At 35.9% G+C, this 15,838-nt stretch overlaps 1 protein-coding gene across 6 annotated transcripts in view; it reads right to left on the reverse strand.

The window, feature by feature from the left end:
• The window catches only part of TTLL5 (Tubulin tyrosine ligase-like 5), a 462,868-nt gene that overhangs the window by 301,166 nt on the left and 145,864 nt on the right, over positions 1 to 15,838 (reverse strand). For all 6 annotated transcript variants that reach the window (XM_081730322.1, XM_081730323.1, XM_081730327.1 and 3 more), the window contains one exon: positions 11,187 to 11,403. In XM_081730322.1, the coding sequence (XP_081586448.1) occupies positions 11,187 to 11,403 (217 nt within the window). The remainder of the gene's footprint in view (positions 1 to 11,186; positions 11,404 to 15,838) is intronic.

The raw sequence follows: 15,838 nt of genomic DNA on the forward strand, positions 1-15,838 counted from the left end.
TAAGCAGTGTAAAATAATAAGAAAAACACTGTCCAATCTTACTCGAAGACATAAGAAAGCAACTGTTTGCAAAGATTAACAGAAATGAAGCTCAAAATGGCAATGCAAATAACCATCCATGTCACCGGACATTGCAGAGAAACACTAGGAAATACCAATGCTGAATAGAATACAAAAATAGAAACAAAGATACAAAGAAGCTGTGCCTCGAACTATAGAGAAACTTCACCAGCGTAAGCAGTGACAAATCAAACGCAATGGCCAATGGATAAAAATGTACAGACCAGGAGTAAGTATGGGCAATTGCCATTATTAATCTACAGGTTTTGTTTTTGTTTTTTTTTTTTTTTTTTTCATTATTGTAGTGCTGATTCAAGTTATTTTTGCATTATTTGTCCAAACGATGAAGTAGTGGCTCTTGATAGAGAAATATATCTCTGAATTCCAGCCACAGCAAAAAAAAAAAAAAAAAACTTATTCATGTGTTTTTGGGCTATTGCTACACCTGACCTAGTTTCCTTCGATTTTCGAGTTTAGGAGCAGCATGTTAGAATGTTTCTAATATTCCCAGGTTCAAATAAGTACTTCAAAAAGACGTTTCTTGAGCTCTGTTTGATTTTACTCTTATAAACTGCATTTTTACGACTGTAACTCTAACATCAAAATGAAACCTTATCAATGAGATTGAATACTTTTCTGAGTATCCTACCCACCTAATTTTACACCATCTTATTTCTATACCCTCAACCACGGAACTACTGATTTTTGGACAATAAACGAACTTCACTGATACACCTTATCTAATCAAGGATATTTTTGTATTGGGTAGTTTACGTAACTTTCCTCTCGCACACATACACAAAAAACAAAATTTTAATTTGCTTCCATCCTACGCATTTTCAAATACGAAGAAAAATCTTACATTTCTAGTAACAACTGATGCTGCGGGCCATTTAATTTCACTATGGTCATCTTTACATTTAATATTAAAACGAAGTTGTGCAAGATTTGCTTTTGCAAACAGTTGCTTGCAAAAGTAAATGTTGGACTACTTCTGTTTTAATACTAAATCTAAAGCTGACAGTAATAAAACCTAATATTCGCTTGAGAAACAAAGTCAATTTTCAGACATTTCGTAATCGAACATGATATTATACATAGGTATAATTCCTTAGCATTCTTATCAAAAACTTAGCTTTTACCTTGCTGAACACTGTAAACTTTCAATTGCAAACCTCCTTGAAGCTTTTGCAACATATGAAAATGCATTGACAGTTATGTTATTTGAAATAGTAAGAAATGCAAATATATAATTAAACTGGCATTCTCGTGTACGCTAGATGTAAACGAAATATTTATCTATTTATTTATTTACTTATTTTAAGTTGATGGATACCACTTTGCTCTTAACCCATTCCAACCTCAGCTAACAGGAGTAGTTCTTAGCCGAAAGGAACGCAAATAATTTATACATATAACATTTTTAATTATAAATGTTATCCTTAAACATTTTTCTCAAGTTGGAGTAATTTCTCGGAAATTCACAACTTTTATATACATGGGATGAATTCTCCCACTGTCCCTACTTTGACTTCAATCCCATGCATTAGATTCGATTAAAAAGCCTAAATAAAAACAAATTAGGTAAGTTTTAGGAAGTTTGTTTTCACTTATTTATTTATTTATTTAAGTGAATTTATCCTTTGCCTATACCTGACGTCAACCCCAATCAATAGGGGTAAATTCTAAAATTCAGAAGAGAACACATGCCATGTTTCATGAAAATCGGACAACTATTACGAAATTTATCGTGCAACATATCTTTCCCGAAATAAACTCATCCATTATTTTGACTGACTTCAACCACAAACGAGGATAGTTAAGTCGTCTCAAAGAAAATATACTCCGTATTGTACCAAAATCAAACAAAAGTAATCACAGAAAATTGCTTTAATATCAGATTAGTAAATCAGTAACTCCTAACCTAGGATTGAGTGCATCCCCTTTTATCCTCTTATCACTGCCGAATTTAAGAAGGAAGTTCGTTAAGACCTATTGATGGTGATCCTTGTATAAGTACTGTATTAAAATACATTGACATTGTATTTTGTTGGTGGTGCTATTATATTAGGCTGGTGCGATTGAAATGTCCAACTGACGTGTGACACTTTCGAAGGCCTAAAAACGAAAATTACTAGACCCGGTTATCCAAAGTAGTGTCCGGCTCCAGCCATCGCTGAACCAACGATTGAATTCCACGATGAAAGAAGTCCGAAGTCTCTGTGCGAAGTCATCCTGAACTGCACATTGCACCGACCGGTTATCAGGGAAGTACTACCAAGTAGTAATAGTTGGTAGGAAAGATATCAGGAGAATACGGAGAGTGAGTAAGGGTTTCATACTGCAAATCAGGAAGTCTGCATCAGTGCGCGAACTGGGCTATAGATATGGGGGCGGGGGAGTAAAGAGGAAACTGAACGGGACAAAAATGGTCTGAAGGTGCAGTAATTCAAAATAAGACAATGACGTCCTTTTTCCAGCGCCCCTCCCACCAATACACAGAGAAATGAAATCTTTTAAATCAATAAACTCAGAAACAATAACTGAATTAACTATATATTGTTTGAGATGCGCACCTAACTTTTTCAAATGTGTTTGACTATGGAATTGAAAATTTCTTACGTTGTGTACATAGAATGTAAAATGTTTTCAAATCCACATATGACTTCATTACACGTATCATAGTATAACGCCATCATCCAAATTCACTTCCGGCGACGAACCGAAGGATATGTTGACACAACTGTAAATGAAAATTATAGATACAATAAATTAATTAAACTGGGGTGATGATGAAAGCAAGGGGAAAGAATGCGTATATTATGGTAGCAATGAGTATTAAATTAGAAGTCAGAAATGTGTAAGAAACACGAAATTTCGGTATGATTTTCTTCTTTTGAATGTCGCGAGGAAACGCGAGTAGAAGGACAAAGATAGTAAGTTCTCTCTTTCCCCCTGCCTTTAACGAACAGCAGCTGCGATGGAAATACCTCTCTCTTCTCATACAAGGAAATACATACACGCAAAGTTTCCAGAACACATTGCGACCGCAATCTCTCGGTGCAATTAAAATAAATCGCACTGTCTTAAATAAACTTTAATTCCAACTCGATATTATACTCGGAGACAGTTATATTGTCTGAGAGCGGAAGTAATAGTTGTGAAAAGCAATTTAGTATAAATGCAGCCTATGGTCTGTCTTAAAATAGGTTTAGAAACACATGAAGTAAAATTCTTCTCTATAGGGAAGGACTTGTAAATTTAAGAGTAAGCTACTTTCGAAATCCATAATGAGTGAAACAGTTGTGTAGCTAACAAACGAGTATTCTTAATGTTTTTCAGTTTTAAGCCATATAGAGTGTGAAGAATGTAAAATGGCATTAGTTAACATTTGTGAATAATCGAGAGTGAAAAATAGTAACATCATGGAAAAAGAAAGCAGTTGTTTCCTTCACCGTATAACCAAATTCCTTCTCTTAAAATATAGGAACGTTATGCGTAGAACGGAGAGTGTGGCGCATAACGCCCCTTCGAAACCCAATAAGAAAAAGAGCAAGTTTAGGAAAGGGCGCCGATTTCACTGTAAATTTGGGGGGGGGGGGGGGCATTCAGATGCAGAAGGTATATGAGGATTTTAAGACAAATTGCATTCAAATTATGCCAAATATTGTATATTCATAAATACAATAGGGGGGCCCACATAAGCTTTGGGAGGCCCGGACCCCCTTCCCCCCAGGATCGACGCCCTAGAGTTTAGGCTAATAAGCAAATTAGTCTACGCCCAATTCTAAAGGGTAATTTAAAACATCAGGAACTCTCTGAAAGCGTCAGTCGACGAATCACCATCTCCAAGACCGGGTCGCGCGCGCGTGTATGCTTTCATTTCGTATGTACATCTTAACTTGTGTTAGCAACATTGAGATTGCCTGCTTCGCATAACTTAATTTTCTTACTTCATATACGTTAGGTTTAGAATACAAAATTCTTTCCAACTGCTCTATCGAAGTGTTCGACTCACTTCAAATTACAAATTATTTGTTCTCAATTCCATTCTCTGCGAACATTGACGATTGCATCTTACTTCGTATAAGTAAGCTTTTTCACAACAACAATTTGGACAAAACTCCCTAACATCTCGTGAAAATTATTATTTATACGTTTAGTGAAGTACAGCATTCGTATATTCTGAATATGAGAGCAGCCTTATATTCGTATTCAATTTAACCGAGAAACTTTTATTATCTATTTTCTTCGAAAATTGTACCTTTTCATTTAAAACAAAGATTGCCACAACCTCTGACAAAGGGAGTCAAAGAAAAGTTCAAAGATTGTCAGGTTCCGCAATCTCTCTTACCGCTCGATCGCACTACGCAATGCAAGTGAACACTTTATATCTTTTATTTCGTAATACAGTTAGCAGATTAAAATAACATAAAAGAAGAAAAACCAGAGGAATTTGACAATATACTTAGACTTGTTATCACTGAACATAATTTGGGAAGTAAACAAGCATCCCTGCTAGGAATGCTTCAGTTAGTTTCTTTGAGGAAGTTTCCAAATGTGATTGGGGGAAAATCCCCTCATTTCCTCCCTCCCTCCAGTAATTCCCAATATGGTCCGCACAGTCCTTTGAGCGGCATGTGGGCGTGCATTGTTGTCTCTGTTGACAATCGCTGGATGTTTGTGGATAATTTAGCGGTCTACTTCATAGAGTTCAGTACTGTATCCATTCACAATTATAGTTTCGCTTCGCCTGAGAAAAACATGATGGATCACCCATGACCCCAACTACTGACCACCATATCAACAACACCATGTGCAGGTGGAGTATTAGTTCTAGAAGCCTTCCTCGACGTTGATCATGATCAACCCGATTGTCGTAGATGATGTATTTTTTATCAGAAGTAAAAATCCAATGTAAGAAACCTTATCGGTCATTCTGTACACTTGAAGAGCTGAACACTTTCACGAAATCCTGATTAGACGATGTCAAGTCATTTGGCACCCACGAACCCAACTTTTTCACCTTACAGATAGCGCGGAGCAGCCAAATGACAGTGGTATGGTGCACGCCTAATTCGTTTGCAACTGCAGCATCAATTTTCCAAGGGTCCTTTCATGTTGTTTCTGAGGAGCTCAAATGTACACTCATGTCCAAAATGATTGTCGCATATCTATAACTGCCTTCTTGTAAGAATATAATTTGATAATGATTTTGCAGGGTACTTTTAATACTGATACTATGTGTATAATCGGGAAATGTACAGGTATATTTGTGGTAAATTTCATCCGAAAATAATTATAAATACGAAAATTAGAATGAATAAAATAAAATGTTGCTAAATGGACAAGGTAGGTTTATTTTCGTTCTATTGTTCTTATTTACCGCTCTTTTCACATGAAATTTGCCGCATACATGTCTTTCCCGATTACATACATACTAACATTATAAGAAATATCGAACGAATTCATTATCAAATTATATTTCTACAACAACATATTTATACACATGCGATAATAATTTTGGACATGAGTGTACATACTGTTGGCAGTGGTCGCAGGTTCACTTTTCAATGCTGAGTCACATTTTAGTACTCAACAAAGGTACAAAATTTCATAAACCAACGATTCATTCACTACTTCTGGCCTAAAACACTATTGATGTATTTTCAGCTAGATGTAGAGAATACTCGTAAAGGAAATCACTCTCAAGTGTTTTCTACATGGTGCACTTTCACATGACCCTGTTCAGGAAGATACTCCCTACTGAGTTACTGGGCACTCCACCACGTTTTCTCAGTATGTACGGAGTTTTTGACGTCAAATGAGTGATCTCGGTCCATCCATTGGTTGTATTACAGAGGATAGTTTTCCTCCAGCTATAAAACTGGACATTTCAATCACACCAATCCACAGTATATATAGCGAAGGAAAAAAGAAGCTCTAAATCGGAAATACAAAATTCATTAATGGTGAAAACAATCATTCAAAAAAAAAAAAGTATACTGAAAGTACTTTCGCAACATACTTTATCAAATGAAAATAAGACGAAATAAGGTACGATTAAAATTAAAGCCGCACGAAAAAGTTGTTTGCCTTCTATCTCATGTAATGTTTAGTGGATCAAATTAAGAAAAAAAGTAAAATGAAAAGAAATATGAAAGCGCTGCGAAGCTCGTTGCTTTCTATCTGATTAAGCGTTAAACGGAAGTACTTTTATTATGAATAATTCATATTATATATATAGCAGATGCATAAGTATAATGAAATCCAAAGAATGAAAGTATCGAGGACTACATCCTGGTATCCGGCCTACCGTTCCACAGCGCTAACCTCTATATCACCCGGTTCATCCCTACACTAGGTATGTAATACTTGACTGATTGAAGTTTAACGTTTGATTTCAATCTTTTTAACAGTACGTGAGCACTTACTGCTTAAAGTGTTTCGATCCATTGTTCGGGTTTTTAATTCAAGACAATTACATCCATTAGAGATAGTACCCCTCATCACGCACATAGCTTGGCAAAGAAAACTAGATGGAGGCTATAGTACAGTTCACGTAGTATGTACTGCTGATGACCATTTTCAGAATGAATTATCAGGTTGGTCTAGAGAAAAAGTAGGTTGCGTAGTAGTTAATGCACCAGCAATGTAAGACGAAGAAGGCTTGAAAGTTTTATGAAATAAACTATTACTAAGCGTATTCCATACTACTTCTGAATAATTTCTGACTAAACCGCAAGTGAACTGCTTCATGTCTGAAGTTTGACGATTTTCTTTTTAATTTAGAGGACACTGCAACAGGCCCGTACTGCAACCCAGGGGCCCAACAGGAAGGTACTTTCTAGGGGACCTACTCACATGTACGTACTGCTACCGTCTCTTGACAATAAAAGGGAGTCCGAGAGTGTTACTCTGATCAAGTATGCTGAAGTCTTAAAATGCAGATTTAAAATTTTAGGCAGTAATTTCACCTCTGAGACTGACTGATCTAACGTAATGCCTAATCCCCCATTCTTCCCTTGTAACTGTATAATCATATGCACGTAAGTTCCATTACTTCATATCTCCCCCTAAAATAACAATTGCGTAGATGTGCCATGAACCCCTCATAGACGCCCCTGGTGCATATACAAACACGTATATGAAGCATCAGAAGTAATTTATGATTTATACAAATACAACACTTCTCCGTTGTCCTGTATTAACAGTGACCAAGGGGCCCTCAAAACATTTAAAAATTACTGAAAACTTTTTCCCTATAAAAGTTTTAAAAAAACGACATGCGTCACTCATATAATTCACAGACCCTTTTGAACATGTTGAAAGAGGACTCATCATAAAAGTTTTTGATGGGGCACTCTTGTATTTCCCGCTCTAGGGCCTCTAATAATAATAATCCAGCCCTGCATATTCTTTTTATATGGAAAACAACGGTGCTGTAAAATGTAAATTATTACTTAGTTTCAACTTATGGCATCATTTGAGATTTCAATTTAGCTGAATACTTCAATATTAGCAACATTATAAAGCAGAGTGGGAAATCAGGAACTTTTCAAAGGTTCAATTACGAAAATGTGAAAGTAGTTTTCGCAACATCATGAGCTTTCAACGCTGGTCTATTGCCGATACTTGACGTGTTATCGTCCTACGTCCCGTTACTTCCGTACGCGAGGGGTGCATGACATGAACCTTTATGCACATATACCGCTACTTATGATACGAGGCGGAGGGCCCACTAAGAAATTCATCGCCCACCGGGAAATTTCCCGATTTCCCACCTGACCAGTACAGCCCTGACCGTAACCAAGGTTGTACCTACAACTACCATAAACTCTGTCCCAAATATCACCTACAAAGTTACTCCAAATCATTTTTAAATGTTGCAATGCATACTATTTCGTTTATGAGTACAAATATTTAACTTTATTTTGCAGGTGAAGAAGATTCACTCGCATCAGACAAATAATAATTTGCGGCACTACACTGCTGCACGCACCTCATTCTGGATTCTGTTGGGGAAAATTTCTAACTAATAAGCTAGAGAAGCCCTTTGCTACAACTCATGTCTGTACACGCAGTGGCGCATTGAATTTATTCGCCTTCTTAATACATAAATTAAATTTAGGTAATCAATGGCTCGTTTATAATCATACAAAGACGTGTAATATTTGGTGTGACATAGTCTCAGGCCATAATTTTTATCATTTTACTTTGGTAAGCTAATTACCATCTCTTGAGATGATTGACCATCGCAGTTTTCAACGAATTTCAATGGGAACTGGTGCGTGCGTGGTACAAAGAAAATCGTTCGGAATTCCAATCCTCCATGAAATAACTTCTGCTGTTTGTCACAAAACAAGAAAGGAGCAGACAAAGGGCAATAGAGGCAGTTCTTTTGTGAGTTCAAGTAAAAATGCTTACACAAATGGTTTCGCAAAGAAGAAAAAGCAGAAGTCGAAACTTTACATGTAGTATGTTCCTCAGTGCTACAAAATGAAATGAAGTTTTAAGTCCCACGCTTATGCCGGCTAGGCTAAAGGGGACGGTGATGACGAAAAATGAATGAAATGCTGGAATGCAGAAAGTGAAATGAAACGGGAGAACCCCGAGAAAACCCATGCACACGGGGCTTATCCACCACAAAGCTCACTTGGCGCGAGTTGGGATGGAACCAAGAACTCCAAACTTAAAAGGTGAACACTCTACCACTGAGCCTCCGCGGCCTCTTCAGTATTACAAGTAGTGTGTGTATCACAATTAGGAGACGGTAGGCAATCGGTACAATCTGCTACGTATCCTTATTTTTCGAGTTTCGAGTTTTTTTTTTTTTTTTTCTTCAATCTCCTAAAATGGTTTTGAATCAAAACTAAGTAGCTCATGAGAAAAATTAGCTTAGTTGAATAATATTAAATGATGCCCCAAGCACTTTAAGTTTCGAATGCAGTTACAATATACAAATTGCGGTCATATAGGTGCATTTTTATTTCCTGATGGTTTATTCTTATTATTTAATTGAGCTACTTTTTTTTTCTCATGGATTACTTCGATGATATGGAACCATTTTAGGAGGAAACTAAAAAGCCTCGGAAACTGAAAAATAAAAATCACCCTAATACATGTACAGTACATAAATAAATAAACAATCTGTTCCAGAAGAATGAAAACTATCAATTATTATTAGAATGAAGGACATCCATTTTAACACCATAAAAATTTATTTTTTCTCAATTTTCTCGAAAACTACGCATGAGCATTTTCTATCAAGCACCTCATTCTTTTCAACTCTATGTTATCTATCGATTGATGTATCATTTTTGAACAATAATTATAATTAAACAAAAATTAAGGTTTAAAAGTTAATCGTAATTTTGAAGTATATCACATTAACCATATTGTGTACTGTGTCATAATGGAAAGGTTGATTAGCACATACTTTAGTGTCAGTTTCATGATAATGGCTAACGTGGTTATCGTACAGTATCAATTTTTTAATATACTAAAAATAAAATAAAACAAAAATTAAATTAAATTATCTTTTTTAAATAATAGTTTTTTCTTGATTTTCTTGAAAATTACATACGAGGATCTTCATTCCTTTCTATCATTTTATTCAGCCAATGAGATCTATTAACCCTTATCCGGGCAACCCAGTAGCTTCATTTTTCTAAAATTTCTCAATAACCATACATATTTCGAAGACATAAAATACTGAATTCTTCTATCTTTCGTCGAAGTTAAAATCATGAACATATCGAGTTGGTAAAGCTTTTTTTTTTTTTTTTTTTTTTTAAATCTTTTTCTGACGTAACCGGGCAACCGGGGCCTACGAGGCCCCGTATAACTTTAGTGAAATTCCTGTCAAATATTAGATCAAATTGTCACATAATTATATATTGAGCACGTGACTATTGTAACCTTTAGTCGGAACAGTATGCGGCAACAGACATTGAATTTTGAGTGTTCTGCACTTAAAATATATACTGGGCCTGACAGGCCCCGGTTGCCCGTTTACGTTACAAAAATGTCTGGACCGGATTTGCTATTCTGCTTGGCTTACAAAAGCGTGACACGAAGTTTCGCTACTTGACAAAAATATATACCGGTACATTCTAGACTAGTCTAAACAGTAAGTGACAATAGGCATTGATTTTGTGTATTCTGCACTTAAAATATATACTGGGCCTCATAGGCCCCGGTTGCCCGTTTACGTTACAAAAATGTCTTGCCCGGATAAGGGTTAATTAGTATGTCTACTCTTTGGGCATTTTCTTTTCTTTTACTTTTTTTTTCTTATACGCTAGAATCTTTCTATTTCAAGTATGCCCTTGGAAAACACGTGAAACATACTTCGGCTTCACCCTCGCCACCCTCTTTCGGAAGAAACCTTCCCTTTGCTTTGGGGAAAGAAGTCAATGACCTCGCTTGTGTTGCCAGTTTGTCATTCAGTCGTTTGGCCTTGGCGAGTGAAGATCATACGCTAGTTAGAGTGGCTACCAAGACAGTGCACAGCGAAGTCCATGAAATAATTCATTGTGCCAACCCTGTCCGCATTCAACTATTAAAGGATCTCGGTCAGAGCAACTTGTCCCTCCTCTTTCGAGGGAGGTACGGGAAAATACACATCAACAGCAGCGCCAGCACAGGAATACTTGAAATAGAAAGCCTCTAATACTGGAATAAAAGTTTTCACCTAATGAAGCGGGGAGGTGAACTACTTGTCATATATTGTACAGTTTAAGTTTTTAAGAAATCAAGTTAGCTAAAATATAACGACATTTCTTGGTTCCTGATGGATATAGTGCACATTTAAACGCGGAAACTATTTCAAATTCTCCTCTTTAATAATTCAGTTAACGGTCAAACACGATGTGCATGTACATGTGCGTATACGGTAAAAGCTTCTCATTTTTCTCTTTTAGAAAAAAAATCACAATAATTTAAGCGCATGGATCTTTCACAATAGTAAGATATGGACTACTGACATATCTAAACAACTGTCAATTCTTATAATGTTCTTCAACGAGGTATTAACTAATAATGTATCAGACAATACAGTCTCACAATATAAAACACGAAGAAATAAATCGTGCATGAAAAAAAAAAAATGTATTCGTACTTACCTCTCTCATTCCATGTGCATGAAGAACTGCTCCAAGAAGCTTCGTTTCGGCTTGGACTGTCTTGTAGGTCATGTGAAGTATGTACGCTGGCGGATTGGATGGTCGATCTGCTAAAGCACTGCACCGAAATTGTAGGAATGTCCCTTTTCCACCGAGAACACCACCAACAACCCATTTGTTAGGGTCTTCGGAGTCTGAATCTCCTGAGCCATCAGGACTGTATTAAAATTAAAAAAACAAATTGGAAATAATATTACCATTTCTACATAGGTGCACGCATTCCCACAGAAATCCGCAAATTCAAGAACGAATCTAAAACCACGATAAAAAAAATCGTATTTAGTAATACCAGAAATTTCATTTCTCTCTCTTAATGTATGTATCATAAATTATGCGTATCCAATAAGCTGTACAAAAATAGTTACTATAACATTTTACAGTACGGTTAATTTTATTTTGCTTACTTGAGCAGGAACGAACTAATAGAGTTTATTTGCTTTTACTGCTCTAACTTGACCATCTGTCGGGTTATATCATTTGCTGTGTTCAATGTACAAATTTCATTTTACTTATTTTTTATTAGCATCTTCCTTATATCACACGTAACAGCTCGAGATAAGAAATTTCTGGTAATAAAGAGCGCTTTCAACATCCCCGATTTTATTTAGTTAAAAATCTATATCCTTACCCATTACATTGTAGCTACTTGCAATATATGTATGAATTAAACTCGTGAAGTAATCTCACTTTCATGGTATATTGATGGTTTCAATAAAATCAAATTGAACCTTTCTTTTAAAATATCCATGCTCATTACAGAAAGTTGAATAATGTACATGAGCATGCAATGTAGATTTAGAGTACGCAGTGAAGAATCACATTTTTCCTATAACATTTCAGTGTAAGCTTTTTCTAAACGATACCGTTCAACTTTCGACGAGCACAACTGTATATTGAAGTAATCCTTCCGCTACTAACAACTGAAAATACAAAGTATTAAGTATGATATTGACATTCTAAAATAAAGTAGCGTGGACTAAAATTTGAGCGGATTATTATGAGCACAAGTAGAAACTGGATGCAGCATGTGAAAGCAAAATGAGATAACCGTTCGATCGATCTGATTCGAATAACATAGAATACACTGGCTAGGTTTTGCTTCTACGATAAAGGAACATTTGGATTTTTAAGCTATATAGTGAATTATTTCGTTAAAATACACGCCTAAATTATTTATATTGTTAAAACACAGTAGTTATAATTTGATTATATGACAGGGAATATGTAACGTTGTGAGCACATACGGATGTCATCGTCATGTCCAAAATTGTCGCATGTCTATAAATATGTTGTTGTAGAAATATAATTTGATAACGCATTCGCCCCGTATTTCTTATAATGTTAGTATGTATGTAATCGGCAAAGACATGTATGTGGTAAATTTCATGTCAAAAGAGCAGTAAATAAGAACAATAGTACGAAAATAAAACTTTCTTGTCCATTTAGCAACATTTTGTTTTACTCACTCTAATTTTCGTATTTATAATTCTTTTCCTATGAAATTTACCACAAATTTACATTTCCCAATTATACACATAGTATCACTATTAAAAGTACCCTGCAAAATCATTATCAAATTATATTCTTACAAGACAGTTATAGATATGCGACAATCATTTTGGACATGAGTGTACATATTTAGGTATTCTATGCCCCTAGACCCAAGAAAATTTTGCGTCCCTCTCCCTGGCCCTAGAAAATGTAATTATCTCCCCTGTTTTATTGTATTCAGTATAGGACTAACAATACAGCCAAGTCAACTTACATTCAGCCATCAGCAATGAGGTGGGGCGTATAGAACCAACGTATGGATAATGGTTGAAACCAATAACCAATAGCCTCTGTTCGTTCTAGCACCAATAGAATTGTAACTAGAAAACTCGGTCCCTCTGTGGTACGAACATTAATCTCCCTTAAATTTCTCTCTCGTGGACTCTCCTTCTAGCGCCAGTAGAATCGTAACGAGAAAACTCGGTCGCGCTGTAATACCAATTGTTTTCAGTATAGATCTGTCTTACATTTCTCTCGTAGACGACTTCTTTTTCCCGCATACCATACTTCAATCTTTTTTTTATTTACTTTTTAATATGCCGTTCCTGAAAATTTTCAGGACTAGGTCCGGGACCGCACACCTCGTGAGTGAATGGGGCCTGGTCATTACTATCACTGGTATCATCGTAACATCTGTCAGAACATCAACATATTATACAGGGTGTTTCAAAACAACACCGACAACGTTTGGGAGGTGATTCCTAACACCAAGATAAGCCAAAAAGTATAGACCAACCTAGGTGAACAAATGTTTCCTTTCGGAGTTACAGACTGCCGAAAATATGAACAAGAATTTTAGGAATGATCCAAATAATGGATCAAAAGATTGCTATCTTGGCCAAGGATTTTGGGAATGATTCAAAAAATGCACCAAAAAATTGCAAATTTGGCCAATAATTACGGGCGAGTATTTTCGTACACTTTTGGATATAGAATTTTTGGCAAAATTGACTGAGAAACGACCACAAATGGCAAATTGCAATTTTCTCCTCCACATGGACAATGTAGCACCACACCGTGCTAATGTTGTGACCTCATTCTTGCCTGACCACGGTATTGAACTGCCACACTCATCCTACTCATCAGATTTACCCCAAGTGCTTTCTGGTTGTTCGCAAACCTTAAGGATATTCTTCGTGAACGCCATTTTGCCAATAGATCATCCCTGGGAGTGCTGTTTTCCAATATCTCAAGCATATCACCCAAAAAGGACTACGGCACATGCTACACAAAATCGACGGAGTGATGGGAACTATGTATCAATAAAGAGGAAGAGTTTGTTGAGAAATAGATACAGGTTGGTTTCTTATATTTACTTGATCTTGGAAATTAGAATGAAACGACATGTACTTTTGGTGTGCACCCCATATTGTATTATATTATATATATATATATATATATATATATATATATATATATATATATATATATATATATTATGCCTGTTGTTCTGTATGGCTGCGAAACATGGTCACTTACTCTGAGGGAAGAACATAGACTAAAAGTATTTGAGAACAAGATCCTGAGACGAATATTCGGACCCAAGAGGAACGGGAATGGGGAATGGCGGAAACTTCATAACGAGGAACTACATAATTTATATAGTTTACCCAACATTGTAGGGTCGTCAAGTCTAGGAGGCTTCGGTGGACAGGTCATGTAGCTAGAATGGAAGAAAGTAGAAACGCTTTCAGTGTCTTGACTGGAAGACCAATCGGTAAACGACCATTAGGAAGACCTAGGCGCAGATGGGAGGACAATATTAAAATGGATCTCGCAGAGATTGGAATACCAAGTAGAAACTGGATGCAGTTAGCTAAGGATAGAAGTCAGTGGAGAGCTTTTGTGAACGCGGCATTGAACCTCCGGGTTTCATAGGCCATAGAGTTATATATATATATATATATATATATATATATATATATACTAACTTCAATTTTCCACAGATTGTCTAAACTCACAGCTGGTTTTAAAGGTATCAATAAGGAGCTATAATTAACTGCTTAATTTGTAATGCCGTCAAGAAACGGTGAACTGAAATTACTCAGTCCATGGAATGTAGATTATATATATTTTCACGACACAAATATATCTTAAGTATACACATTAATTCATATTGTAGTCAAATGGTACTCGGATTCGGTTCGTTTCTCCATTCTTTTAAAGGTTTGAAGGGTATAGAAGACAGAATACTGCTCAAGTTTACATATGTCTGAAGTTTACATGTACATATATAATTTTCGAAAAATACGTTCGGGTCTTACATCTTGAAAATGCCATAGAAGGAATAAAATGTCGAAGCGAATATAGTCTATAGTCTCTACGCTGTCAATTCTACGGCTAATCTCACCTAATATGATTTTAGTCTGTAATAGATTTTGTTCATCACAATTTAACAAGTACCTGAAGGGAAAGACAATGATATACTGTTTTATCTCGCAAAAAGAGCTCAGTTCAGTAATAAATTTATGATCATAGATAGATGAATTGCATTTTGCGATACCATTTAACTAAAACATTGATATATGTAGAGTTAACTGACATACAGTTAAAACTCAGTGATTACTTAAATCCTAGTAAATTCATTCTTATAATCAGTGTTCGAAGTGGGGAAAAAAGCAGAGGCGGTATGTTTTTTTACGATTTTGACTCGACATACCGGCTATCTAAATGTTGAAATGCAGTGAGGGTATGTTGCCTTTTCTTTTTACATAATGATTGAAAACCATTGGAGAGCTTCTCTGTAGTAATGGAGGGGAGGGTATGGAGAGACTTTGATCGCCCGCCGATAATTTTCTGAAAAATGTGTATAAAAAGTGTAACTTATTGTGTAAAAAAAATGGATTAATTAAAGGTATTTTAGCATCTACTTTCCAGTGATGGTACGTTTTAATAATTGAAAAACCAGAGACGGTATCACTAAAAAAGCAGAGGCGGGCTAGCATACCACCGCATACCGTCTCATTTCGACCACCGCTTATAGTTACACACAATCTCAAAAATGACAAGATGGTTCCCTATCTGGTGACTTTTGTACATGT

This window comes from Thermobia domestica, chromosome 11 (genome assembly GCF_964235325.1).
Source record: "Thermobia domestica chromosome 11, izTheDome1.hap1.1, whole genome shotgun sequence".
Taxonomy (NCBI): Eukaryota; Metazoa; Arthropoda; class Insecta; order Zygentoma; family Lepismatidae; genus Thermobia; species Thermobia domestica.